At 43.5% G+C, this 13,822-nt stretch overlaps 1 protein-coding gene across 1 annotated transcript; it reads left to right on the top strand.

The window, feature by feature from the left end:
- Positions 1-381: 381 nt before the first annotated feature.
- LOC139175177 (insulinoma-associated protein 1a-like) lies at positions 382-1,262 on the top strand. The gene has a single exon (XM_070766086.1). The coding sequence runs from the start codon at positions 450-452 to the stop codon at positions 1,167-1,169; it is 720 nt and encodes a 239-aa protein (XP_070622187.1). The 5' UTR covers positions 382-449; the 3' UTR covers positions 1,170-1,262.
- Positions 1,263-13,822: the final 12,560 nt, after the last annotated feature.

Below are 13,822 nucleotides of genomic sequence, written 5' to 3' on the forward strand. Positions count from 1 at the left end.
CTCCCTCCTGGGCCCATTGATGCTCAGCCTCCCCAGGGTATCAACTTCCACCCCACCCACCCGCTTTTGTAATGGCGTGTGCCACCCGTGCCCCCAATCTGCATAATGGCAGGGTCCACGCGCCAGCCAGGCCCCGAGAGAGACTCCATCTGTTGCCCAGGTCCTACCCCCACAATCCCAGGGGGGTTGGAAGCCACGCAGCCAGACCGGCCTCTATTGGCTGCTCCGCACCAGCCATCTGGGGCCTCCGGCATGCACAAAAGCAGCCTGAGACCTTTATATGGGGAGGCGGACGGCGTCACCGCCGACACAGGCCAGCTGCGAGGAGGCGCACACCAGCCAGGCGAGAGCCAGATCGTCCGTGAAGCCCCTTTCGACAGGAGCATCCGCTTCGGCCCCCAAAACCCTCGCCCTCCTCTTCTGCAAATTTTCCACGTCTCCCCTTCAAAATGCCACGCGGGTTCCTGGTGAAGAGGGCGCACCGGGAAGCGCCCGTCTCGTACCGCATCCGAACACCGCCGGAAGAACAACCAGGCCATCAGCCCAAGGTAGTTCAGCTGCCTGGCTCTCAGGTTCCCGGCCTGGCACCCCTGCGCCAAATTGGCGCCCTTCCACTCTCGAGCTGCCTCAATTCCGGGTCTCCGGCGCCAGGAGAAGTATCCGCAGCATCCTGCACCTTGCAAGCGCTTGGCACGGGATCGGCCAAGCCGTTGAAGAGGGTCAACGCGGCCCGCGAAGGCCTGGTTTTGCCGGGCGCCTTCGTCTGCCAACTGTGCCACGAATCCTACCCCGGCCCGTTGGCCCTGGCGCAACACTGCTGCTCGCGTATCGCCCGGGTGGAGTACCGTTGCCACGAGTGTAGCAAAGCTTTCAGCTGTCCGGCTAACTTGGCTTCTCACCGCCGTTGGCACAAGCCGCGGAAGGAAGGGCATCCAGAGGGCACCAAGGAGAACGAGAATCCCAGGGCAGCCCCCTGCGATTCCGGGGCCGTGCTGCACCCGGAGGGGAGTTACGGCTGCCCGCACTGCCCCAAACGCTTCCGGCGGAGGGCTTACCTGTGCAAACACCTGGCTCTTCACACCGCTACGGGGACGGTCCTCTCCGAAAGTCAACATCTGCCCGGCAACATTGGCCCTTTGCTGGCTTCTTGGCCTAAGAAGCCTTTATAATTCTCGTTTCTTCGCAATGCTATTCATGCAGATTTACCATCTGCTGCTGAAAACATTTTGCAATCTCCTTTTATTTTTTCTGTGAGTTTTGATGGACAGGTGTCAGGAACCAGATGTCCCCCGGGCTGCCATTTTCCAAGACACGTAGGAGGGAAAAATCCACTTGGCCGCCCGGACGAGGAAACTTGGCATTTGTCATTTTGGATCAAGGGGACTAAACGGTGTTGTTTGGAGGGGTGCGTTGAAAGAGGGGTGGGGTTGGGTGCAGAGGTGATCTTCTCTGCACCCCCAAATTAGTTTCCCCACAAAAGAAGGAGGGGAAAAAATGCTCGGGACAAGATTTGCTGTAAAGGTGTGTGGGGTAAAAAAAAGGGGGTGTCAATTTATTGGGGGACGGATTTTTGCGAAACAGAAGCGATAGTAAAAAAAAAACTTTTAAAAACCTCTAAATCTTTCTTGTGTCTTTCCTACCAGCGTGAAAGGAGCTAGTAGAATTTACTATTGAGGTGTAAAATAGGAGAAAGAACGTGGGAATTTGAGGTGCCTTTATAAGCGGTCCTCGACTTGCAACGGCTCGCTTGGTGGCTGTTGAAAAGTTTGACATTTGGTCAAAATTGGGACGCTTGGTGACTGAATAGTATTTATAACCGTAGCAGCGCCCCGGGGTCACATGATCTTATTTTGCGACCTTCTGCTAGAGCAACGGGAACGGGGAAGCCCCGATTTGCTTCATGACCATATTACTAATTTAACAACTGCAATGATTAAGACCACTTAACGCCTCTTAACGCCACTGCAAAGTCATAAAACGGGGCAAAATGTGACAACAGAAATTTTGAGCTTGCTTGTGGTCGTAAGTCGGAGACTGCCCTTATTTGAAATGTCCAACTTCTGAAGTTGTATCCATCTCACGCTGGTATATCGGGGTGGGGGTGGGTAGGGAATTTTGCAGCATTTTAAAAAGCTATTCAATCTATGGCAAATACAGATGGACACAAATCTTTATTGTGCTGTTTTTTTTAATAGATAGGCCAGGCACTTATTTTAAAATATACATCTATACCTCTCTCTCTCTCTTTATATCTCTCACTACCTATCTATCTATCATCTGTCTGTCTGTCTGTCGCTATACCTCTATCTATCTATATATATCTATATCTACTTACCTGCCTATCTATATCTCCCTATCGTCTATCACTCTCTCTCTCTCTCTCTCTGTATGTATGTATGTATGTATGTATGCATGCATGCATGCATGCATGTATATATATATATTCGTAGATTTTCACGGGTACAGGTATGACGGTCTTGGTATATTCGGGTTTCTTCCCGTGTAGGATTTGGAAATTTCTGGCGACGTTTCGATGAGGTCCCACTCATCATCTTCAGGCTGGTGTTTCTGTCCTTGTTCTAAGGCGAACACTGCCTTAGAACAAGGACAGAAACACCAGCCTGAAAATGATGAGTGGGACCTCATCGAAACGTCGCCAGAAATTTCCAAATCCTACACGGGAAGAAACCCGAATATACCAAGACCATCATATATATAAGCTAGCTATCATCTCTCACTATCTCTCTCTCTCACACTATCTATCATCTATCACTATTGAGCTAACTACCTATCTATATCTTTTACTATCAATCTATCGCTATCTAGCTATCACTATCTACTGATGTCTCTCTCTCTCTAGCTACCTATCTATATCTTTCACTATCAATCTATCGCTATCTACCTATCACTATCTACCCACCTATCACTATCTACCTACCTACGTATCTCTCTACACCTATCTATATCTCTCACTATCAATCTATCACTATCTACCTATGTCTCTCTCTCTCTAGCTACCTATCTATATCTTTCACTATCAATCTATCGCTATCTACCTATCACTATATACCCACCTATCACTATCTACCTACCTACGTCTCTCTCTCTACCTATCTATATCTCTCACTATCAATCTATCACTATCTACCTATGTCTCTCTCTCTCTAGCTACCTATCTATATCTTTCACTATCAATCTATCGCTATCTACCTATCACTATCTACCCACCTATCACTATCTACCTACCTGTCTCTCTCTCTAGCTACCTATCTATCTCTCACTATCTATCAATCTATCACTATCTACCTACCTACGTCTCCCTAGCTACCTACCTATTTATATCTCTATCAATCTATCGCTATCTACCTATCACTATCTACCCACCTATCACTATCTATCTACCTACGTATCTCTCTCTCTCTCGCTATCTACCTCTCTACCTACCTACCAACCATCCATCGATCTATCTACAGTGAAGCTTAATTCCTGGTCCTTTCTTAACAACGTTCAGAGGAAATAACTGATTTAAAACAGCAGCAACAGAACTCATGTTTTGTGAAACGGTTGCCTTCATGGCAGGATTCCATCCCTGTTCTTTTCGTAACTGTGAGTTCAGGTGCTGAGCTGCCCTTTCTTGGGAATTAATCTAAGAAAAATAAGAAGAATGACATCAGGAGGGAGGTTTATGTCTCCTTCCCGTGCAGGAATTTGCTTTTTAAGGCCCTGCTGGATATTTTTCCTGTCTCATAGAAAGTTAGGTGTATTTTCCGAAGGATCAAAGGCGGGAGGGGGATTTTTCTGCCAAGTTATTTGGCAGCGTTTCCCAACTCGCCGCCTATTTGCTGGGGTGGGGAGGGGGAGATAGGGAAGGAGGGAAAGTCCCTTTGCACATGCTCAGAGTTACTTTTGATTTCACTTGGAAAACTTTCTGAGGACTTGGGGTTAATTTCTGCCCCCTCCTCTCTATCTGGCAAGGTAGATGCAGGAAAGAGAGAGAGAGGAGGGGGCTTTAAAGATGTATTTCTGAATAACAGCACATTCCTCTTTTTTTCCAAGTAGAAAATTGTATTGCCAAAAATTAAGGGAATTCTTGATAGTGATGCTTGGTTCTTTACTAGTGCAGAACATGTATTTTTTTCGGGACAACTTTCAGGGGTTATATGATCCTGTGCTTGAGGTGGTGAATTTTAACATTTTTAAAAAGTGTCCAAGAAATTTTATCCAGACGGTCGGGAGCTTTTTTTCTTTTTTCTATTTCTTCCCTCCCTCCATCTCACTCCCGTCTCCTTCCTTCCTTTTCTTTCTTTCCCCTTCCTCCATCTCACTAATTTCCTTCCTCCCTCCCTCCCTCCCTTTCATCTTTCTTTTTCTTTCTTTCCCCTCCCTCCATCTCACTCCCGTCTCCTTCCTTCCTTCCTACCGTCCCTGTCCTACTGTCCCCATTTATTTGTATTCATTTCCTTCATTCGTGCCTCTCTTCATCTTCATTCGTTTGACAAACCTAATCTTCGTCTCTTGTACGTTTGACAAAATAAAAATAAATAAAATCTTCCTTTTTCTTCCCATTCCTGCCTTTCTGTCTTTTCATTCCTTCTTTCCTTTCTTCTCCTTCCTTGCTTTCCTGTTTCCTCCTCCCTTTCCTCTTTTTTCTTCTTTCTCCTTCCTTTTTTCTTTCTTTCTCCCTTTCCTCTCCTTTTTTTCTCCTTCCTTGCTTTTCTTTTTCTTTATTTTTTTCTTTCTCCCTTTCCTCTTTTGTTTCTTCCTTGCTTCTTTTCTTTCTTTTTTTCTTTCTTTTCTTTCTTCCTTTTTTCTCCTTCCTTCTTCCTTTTCTTTCTCCCTTTCCTCTTTTCTTTTCTTCTTTCTCCTTCCTTTTCTTTCTTTCTCCCTTTCCTTTTTTTCTCCTTCCTAGCTTTTCTTTTTCTTTATTTTTTTCTTTCCTTTCTTTCTTCCTTTTTTCTCCTTCCTTCTTTCCTTTCTTTCTCCCTTTCCTCTTTTCTTTTCTTCTTTCTCCTTCCTTTTCTTTCTTTCTCCCTTTCCTCTTTTTTCTACTTCCTAGCTTCTTTTCTTTTTTTCTTTCTTTCTCCCTTTCCTCTCCTTTTTTTCTCCTTCCTTGCTTTTCTTTTTCTTTATTTTTTTCTTTCTCCCTTTCCTCTTTTGTTTCTTCCTTGCTTCTTTTCTTTCTTTTCTTCTTTCTTTTCTTTCTTCCTTTTTTCTCCTTCCTTCTTCCTTTTCTTTCTCCCTTTCCTCTTTTCTTCTTTCTCCTTCCTTTTCTTTCTTTCTCCCTTTCCTTTTTTTCTCCTTCCTAGCTTTTCTTTTTCTTTATTTTTTTCTTTCCTTTCTTTCTTCCTTTTTTCTCCTTCCTTCTTTCCTTTCTTTCTCCCTTTCCTCTTTTCTTTTCTTCTTTCTCCTTCCTTTTCTTTCTTTCTCCCTTTCCTTTTTTCTACTTCCTAGCTTCTTTTCTTTTTTTCTTTCTTTCTCCCTTTCCTCTCCTTTTTTTCTCCTTCCTTGCTTTTCTCTTTATTTTTTCTTTCCTTTCTTTCTCCCTTTTTCTCCTTCCTTCTTTCCTTTTTCTTTCACCCTTCCCTCTTTTCTTTTCTTCTTTCTCCTTCCTTCTTTCTTTCTCCCTTTCCTCTTTTTTCTCCTTCCTTGCTTTTTTTATTTTTATTTTTTTTCTTTCTCCCTTTCCTCTTTTCTTTTCTCCTTCCTTGCTTCTTTCCTTTTTCTTTCCATTTTCTTTCTCCCTTCTTTTTTCTTTTTTTCCTCCTTCCTTGTTTCTTTCCTTTTTCTTTCCATTTTCTTTCTCCCTTCCCTCTTTTCTCCTTCCTTGCTTTTCATTTTTTTCTTTCCATTTTCTTTCTCCCTTCCCTCTTTTCTTTTCTTCTTTCTCCTTCCTTTTCTTTCTTTCTCCCTTTCCTCTCCTTTTTTTCTCCTTCCTTTTTTATTTTTCTTTATTTTTTTTCTTTCTCCCTTTCCTCTTTTCTTTTCTCCTTCCTTGCTTCTTTCCATTTTCTTTCTCCCTTCTCTTTTTTCTTTTTTTCCTCCTTCCTTGTTTCTTTCCTTTTTCTTTCCATTTTCTTTCTCCCTTCCCTCTTTTCTTTTTTTCTCCTTCCTTGCTTTTCCTTTTTCTTTTTCTTTCCATTTTCTTTCTCCATCCCCTCTTCTTCTTTTTCTCCTTCCTTGCTTCTTTCCTTTTTCTTTTTTTCTTTCCATTTTCTTTCTCCCTTCCCTCTTCTTTTTTTTCTCCTTCCTTGCTTCTTTCCTCTTTTTCTTTCTTTTTCTTTTCCTCTTTCTTTCCTTCCTTTCCCCCTCTCTCTCCCTTTCCTTTCCACTTTCTCCTTCTCTCTTTTTTCCTCTTTTCTATTGTTGTTGTTCAGGCTCCAAAGACAGCAAGAACCGTTCCCGGCAACCTCTCCAGGGAGGCTGGGCTTCGTATTTCAACTCTTCCCTCTTGAAGGGCTCGGATTTGTTTATTTTTAAAAGCAAAATTGATTTTTGGACCGAGGCGTAAAACTCTTGGGGAGGGTTTTTTGTTTTTAAGGAAAAAAACTGGAAGACTCTTGCTCTGTTGTGATCTTGGAGGGGTGGATTTCTGCTGCAAGAGTCTTTCTTGGTAGCCCGAGCTGGCCCACTCCAGTGTCTTAAAGACATACACACTCCCCTGTCGTTTGTCCTCTAGCAGGAGTCCTGAAATGGTCAGATACGATTACAACTCCAATTAAACCACGAGGAAGGGAGGGAAGGAGGGAAGGAAGAAAGGAGGCAGGAAAGGAAGGAATTGAGGGAGGGAGGGGAAGCAGGGAAGGAAGGGCTTTGGGAAGAAAAGAAGGAAAGGGAGGGAGGGAAGGAAGAGAGGAGGAGGGAAGAAAGGAACGGAGGTGGGGAGAAGGAAGGAAAGAAAAGGAGGGAGGGGAGGAATGAAGGAAATAGTGAAGGAAGATAGGAAGAAGAAGAGAGGGAAGGAGGAAAGAGAGGGAGGGAATGAAGGAAGAATGAAGGAGGAAAGAAAGGAACGGAGGTGGGGAGAAGGAACGAAAGAAAAGAAGGGAGGGAAGGAAGAAAAGGAATGAAAGAAGGCGGAAGCAGGAAGACAGGTGGGAAGGAAGGAAGGAAGAGAGGGGAGGAGGAAAGGTACGGAGGGAATGAAGGAAGAGAGAAGGAGGAAAGAAAGGAACGGAGGTGGGGAGAAGGAAGGAAAGAAAAGGAGGGAGGGGAGGAATGAAGGAAATAGTGAAGGAAGATAGGAAGAAGAAGAGAGGGAAGGAGGAAAGAGAGGGAGGGAATGAAGGAAGAATGAAGGAGGAAAGAAAGGAACGGAGGTGGGGAGAAGGAACGAAAGAAAAGAAGGGAGGGAAGGAAGAAAAGGAATGAAAGAAGGCGGAAGCAGGAAGACAGGTGGGAAGGAAGGAAGAGAGGGAAGGAGGAAAGGTACGGAGGGAATGAAGGAAGAGAGGAGGAAAGAAAGGAAGGGAGGTGGGGAGAAGGAAGGTAAGAAAAGGAGGGAGGGGAAGAAGGAAATAGTGAAGGGAGGGAGTGAGTGAGCAGGGAGCGAAGGCAGATGGGGAGGAAACAAGAGAGGGAAGGAGGAAAGGGAATGAAGGAAGAGAGAAGGAAAGAAAGGGAGGTGGGGAGAAGGAAGGAAAGAAAAGGGGAGAGGGAGGGAAGGAAATAGCGAATGAAAGAAGAAAAGGAATGAAAAAAGGGAGGAAGCAGGACAAAAGGTGGGGAAGAAAGAAAGAAGAGAGGGAAAGAGGAAAGGGAGGGAGGGAATGAAAGAAGAGGGGAAGGAAAGAAAAAGGGAGATGGACGGTGGAAGGAAGAAGGGAAGGAAGGAGGGAGAAAAGAAGGGAGGCAGAGGAAGGAGGGAAGAGCGAAGGAGAGGGGGAAGAAGGGAGGAAGGAGGAATGACAGAGGGAAGGGATGAAGGAGGAAATGAAGGAAATTGGGAATGAACGTGAGAAAGGGAGGAAGAAAAGAAAGGAGAGACAAAGGAGGCAAGGAAAGAAAGAAAAAGAGAAAAAGAAAGGAAGGAAGGAATGGATGGATGGAGGGAGGGAGGGAGGGAGCAAGCAAGCCGCAACAAGGTGTGTCATTTTTAGCCCTGCCGTTCCAGCTTTGAACCAATCCGGACATTCCACAGCTGGGCACACATCCCAAACCACAAACCAGGTCCCCTCCCATCTCTGCCATCGGAGTTGATTTCCTGGTCTGTAGGAAACGCCAGTAAAATGATAGCAACTTCAGTTCCCATCCGGTCGCTTCCTTCAGCGGGGTGGGGTGGGGGGGTTATTATTTTCCCCTTTTCTTAAAAGAGAGAAAGTTTTTTTTCTTTTCTTAAAACAAAGAGTTTTTTCTTCTTTTCTTCAAACGAAAAAAGTTTTTTCTTCTTTTCTTCAAACGGAAAAAGTTTTTTCTTCTTTTCTTCAAACGGAAAACTTTTCCCTTTTCGTTAAATCGTTACCAATTTAAGGACAGCAGTGATTCGCTTAACGGCCGTGACGAGAAAAATCGGGCAGGACTCACTTAACCAATGTCTCAGTTAATGACGTGGGGTTTTGGGCTCAGCTGTAGTCGTAAGTGGAGGTTTAAATTGGGGAGGGGGGAAGAGAAGGGGGCACACATGGAAAGCCACCCAGCAGAATATCAGAATACTGAACAACAGAGCCTGCAAGGGACCTTGGAGGTCTTCTAGTCCAACCCCCCTGCTCAAGCTGGAACCCCTATCAGGGCAGTCCTCGACTTACAACAGTTCAGTTAGTGACCATTCAAAGTGACAACATTTTGCAGAGTTTGTGACTGTTCCAGGTTCCCCGCGATCACCTGATCCAAATTCAGATGCTGGCCAACTGACTTGCATTTACGACGGTTCCAGTGTTTCTGGGGTCCTGTGATTCCTTTTTGCAACCTTCTGACAAGCAAAGTCAATGGCAGAGCTGGATTTATAGCTACCTGTCTATCTAATCCATCTGTCTCTATCTTGTCTCTATCTCTATCTCATCTGCCTCTATCTTATCTATCTTTCTCTATTTCCATTGATCTATCTATTTGTATCCTATCTGTCTGTTCTTCTATTTATCTATCTTTCTATCGCTACCTTATCTGCCTCTATCTGATCTCTATTTATCGCTATTTATCTTTCTATTTGTATCCTATCTGTCTCTCTTTCTCTCTTTCCTTCTATTTATCTGTCTTTCTATCTTATCTACCTATCTTATCTGTATATATCTCTCTTTCTATTTGTATCCTATCTCTCTCTCTCTTATCTGTCTATCTTATCTTTAGCTATTCATCTTTCTCTCTCTTATCTGTCTCTCTCTATTTCTATTTGTATCCTGTCTGTTTTTCTCTATCTTTCTGTCTCTCCTTATCTGCTTCTCTCTTATCTCTTTGTCTATTTGTATCCTGCCTCTTTCTATCTCTATTTATCCCTATATTTATCTGTCTTTCTATCTCTATCTTATCTGCCTATCTTATCTATCTATTTATCTTTTTATTTGTATCCTATCTCTCTACCTCTCTATATCTCTTATCTCTCTATTTATCTATCTTTATCTATTAATCTATCTATTAATCTATCTATTAATCTATTAATCTATCTATCTATCTATCTATCTATATCTCTCTCTCTCTATCATCTACCTACCTACCTACCTACCTACCTACCTACCTACCTACCTACCTAATCTCTCTCCCTATCTTTCTATCTGTATCTTATCTGCCTTTCTATCTTATCTCTATTTATCTCTATCCTCTCTTTCTCTCTCTCTATTTATCTCTATCTTATCTGTTTATCCCTCTAATATCTCTTTCTCTCTCTCTCTCTCTTTCTATTTCTCTTATCTCTCTCTCTCTCTTTCTATTTATCTTTCTATCTCTATCTTATCTCTATATCTCATATCTTTCTATCTCTCTTTCTATTTCTCTTATCTCTCTCTCTCTTTCTCTCTCTCTATATCTTATCTCTTTCTCTCTCTCTTTCTATCTAACTCTATCTTATCTGTCTCTCGAGATATATTACAGTTAGTTATAGTTATATATACATGATAGTTATATATACATTATATATATCTCCAACTAACTAACTTAACTGCAATGATTCACTTAACAAACGTGGCGAGAAGAGTCGTAAAATGGGGCAAAGCTCAACCAACTTCCCCCTCCACAAAGAGAAATTTGGGGGGCCCATTGAAGTTCTAAGTCGAGGACGACCCGTCTCATTTTGGACACAGAGAGGCCGTCCGGTGTGTTCTTCTGAAAAGCCTCCAGTGTCGGGAGGACCCACAAGGTCTTTTTGTCGCAGGGCGAGGAACGGAAGGGAAAAGGGAGCCAAGGCGAAGGTTGAGCCCACTTAATTATATGGCCGAACCCAACCGCTAAATACACACTAGGCCAGCGAGTCTCAACAAGCCAAGATCTGCCTTGGGAAGCAAAATCCCATGGAGGAGGAGGACAAAGCTGGAATACTAAGATGGGGAGGGGGCCGATGAGGTTCTCTGGGCCGCACGCAAAAGGGGGGAGGGAAGGAGGGAGGGGGAGAGCCAGGCCGATTGTCTTTGCAGATGGAAATCCTGCAGAGGGAAGTCTTAACCATGGTTAGTTCGTCCTGGTTTCCTTTGGCCACCTTGGATTGAACAGCCCTCCCCCCCCAATTCCGGGGCCCCCAGAAGGATGAGAAGAGACCCCCGAGTGGAGCTGTGGATGAAGACTATTTATTGCACAAAGAGGGGGAAATCTGTACATTCAGTTCAAATGCAGCCCTTGGCAAAGGCCGGACAAAGGAATTCACGCCTTCCTTTAACTACAGGTGGGAAGGAAGGAAGGAAGGAAGGAAGGAAGGAAGGAAGGAAGGAAGGAAAAGAAGTTGGGAGGGAGGAAGGGAAGGAGAAACGAACAGAAAGGAGGGAAGGAAGGAAATAGTGAATGGAAAAAGGAAGGAAGAGAGGAGAAAGAAGGAAGGAAGGAGAATGAAGGAAATAGTGAATGAAAGAAGGAAGAGAAGAGAAAGGAGAGAGAAGAAAGGAAATAGTGAATGAAAGAAGGAAGGAAGAGAGGGAAGGAAATAGTGGATGAAAGAAGGAAGAGATGGAAGGAAGGAAATAATGAATGGAAGGAAAGGAGGGATGAAGGAAGCGAGGGAAGGAAATGGTGAATGAAAGAAAGAAGAAGGAAGAGAGGAGAGGGAAGGAATGAAATAGTGAATGAAAGAAGGGAGAGAAAGAAGGAAGTAGAGAGAAGGAAGGAAATAGTGAATGAAAGAAGGAAGAGAAGAGAAAGGAGAAGAAAGGAAATAGTGAATGAAAGAAGGAAGGAAGAGAGGGAAGGAAATAGTGAATGAAAGAAGGAAGAGGGAAGGAAGGAAATAATGAATGAAAGGAAAGGAGAGATGAAGGAAGGGAGGGAAGGAAATGGTGAATGAAAGAAGGAAGAGAGGAGAGGGAAGGAAGGAAATAGTGAATGAAAGAAGGGAGAGAAAGAAGGAAGTAGAGAGGAAGGAAAGAAATAGTGAATGAAAGAAGGAAGAGAGGGAAGGAAATAGTAAATGAAAGGAAGAGAGGGGAGGAAAGGAAGGAAATAGTGAATGAAAGGAAAGGAGGGATGAAGGAAGGCGAGGGAAGGAAAGTGAAGGGAAGAAGAATGAAGGAAGAGAGGGAAGGAAGGAAATAGTGAATGAATGAAAGAAAGAAGGAAAGAAGGGAGCAAGGAAATAGTGGAGCAATGAAAGGAGGAATGAGGCAAGGAAGGAAAGAGGGAAGGAAGATTAAAAATACTGAAGGAATGAAAGAAGGAAGGGAAGGAAGGGGGAGGGAGGGAAAGGAAAATAAATAGAAGAGGAGAAAAAGGGGGAAAGAGAGGAAGGAAAGACGGAGAAACTACAGTCTACAGAGACACCGAAGACCTCTAGAAAGTGGCCTCATTCCCAACTGGGTTGAGCAGACGAACAAAGAGGAATGGGAAAACTAAGTTAATGGATAGCACCATTTGGGGTTGGGGGCCAATGCTGGGAGGCCCAAACCCTGGGCACCCCTCCCCATTCTACAAGAGCCTCTACAGGTTAAGGTGTACAGGTGAAAGGAAGGACCAGACCGGACGATTCAGAAGATATATTCTGGGCTGGGGGTGGAGGTTAGTCCTATCACAGCTTTCAAAAAAATATATATATTAATAATTCACAGTAAATTGAACCGGGAGACCGCCGTGCCATCCCAGACAGTGCGGTGGGCGTTGGGGGTTGGCAGAGAAACGGAAGATTCAAAATCCAAGAGGTTTCTCCGGCGTCTCTCGGGACAAAATCGTTGGCGGGAGATCCACCCCGTCTGGAAGCCATTTGGGGAATTATTACCATTTTATTGGGTTTTTTAACCCCCTCCACACCCACCATCCTTTTCTTCGCTCGAAGACACGGAGTGGGAGGGGCTCGGGGGGAAAACCCCTGTTTTATACGCCGCTCAAAAAAATAATAAAGGGAATGCTTAAACAACACAATATAACTTTAAGTAAATCAAATGTCTGTGAAATCCAACTGTCCATTTGGGAAGCAACACTGATGGACAATCAATTTCACACGCGGTTGTGCACATTCCACTTTGTACAGAACAAAGTATTCAGTGAGAATATTTCCTTCATTCAGATCTAGGATGGGTTCTTTGAGTCTTCCCTGTATTTTTTTTGAGCAGTGTGTATATATATATATATATATGTGTATATGTAGATCGTTGTGAGTTTGGGTTTTGTCCCCGTGTAACATTTTCAGTGTCTTTGCGATGTTTCGCCAAAATCACATTTGCCATCATTTCGCTGAAACATCGCAAAGACACTCAAAATATTACACGGGGAAAAAAACGAAACTCGCAACAATCTACGTACATATATACCCATGAAAATCTATGAAAACACGTATATAGTATAGCTCTATTACGAGTTTATTATGTCAAACATGGAGGAGAACCTGTGGTCTGGAGGTTAAAACTACAGCTTTGTAAGGCAGAGTCTGCGGGTTCAAATCCTGGTAAGGGTATGGCTACCTGATGAGAGCATAATAAACTCGAAATAGATCTATACTAGTCTCCCTTCCTATATTATACAAGGCCAAAATGGATCTATCCTATTCTCCCTTAATTTTCAAATTCAGCAAAAATATGTGATATATATATATATGTATGTATGTATGTATGTATGTATGTATGTCACGTTTTTGCCGAATTCGAAAATCAGGGAAGACTAGATCTATTTTGGCCTTGTTATGGCCTCATCAGCTAGCCATACCCTCACTGGGACTTGAACTTGCAGCCTTTGCCTTGTAAGGCAGAGAATTAACCTCTAGGCTACAGTATCCAATCCCTTCAGCTCTGTACCAGGGAAAGGTTACATGTTTTTGTGTCGAATCACCCAGAGCCATTTCCAAGGCAGTTAATTTATTCATAGCCGACAAACTATAAATATATATATGTGTGTGTGTGTGTGTGTGTCACATGTTTTTTTTGCTGAATTTGAAAATTAAGGGAGACTAGGATAGATCTATTTCGGCCTTATTTTGGCCTCATCAGCTAGCCATACCCACTGGGACTTGAACCTGCAACCTTTGCCTTGTAAGGCAGAGAATTATCCTCTAGGCTACAGTATCCAATCCCTTCAGCTCTGCACCAGGGAAGGGTTACATATTTTACATATATGCAACGTATTTTTTTCTGATAGTGAAAAGGAAGGGATAGTATAGATCTATTTTGAGCTTATTATGCTCTCATCAGCTAGCCATACCTTTACTGGGATTTAAGCCCACAGACTCTGTTTTGCAGTAGTTTTAACCTCTAGACCACAGGCTCTTCTC

Source organism: Erythrolamprus reginae, chromosome 13, assembly GCF_031021105.1.
Source record: "Erythrolamprus reginae isolate rEryReg1 chromosome 13, rEryReg1.hap1, whole genome shotgun sequence".
Taxonomy (NCBI): Eukaryota; Metazoa; Chordata; class Lepidosauria; order Squamata; family Dipsadidae; genus Erythrolamprus; species Erythrolamprus reginae.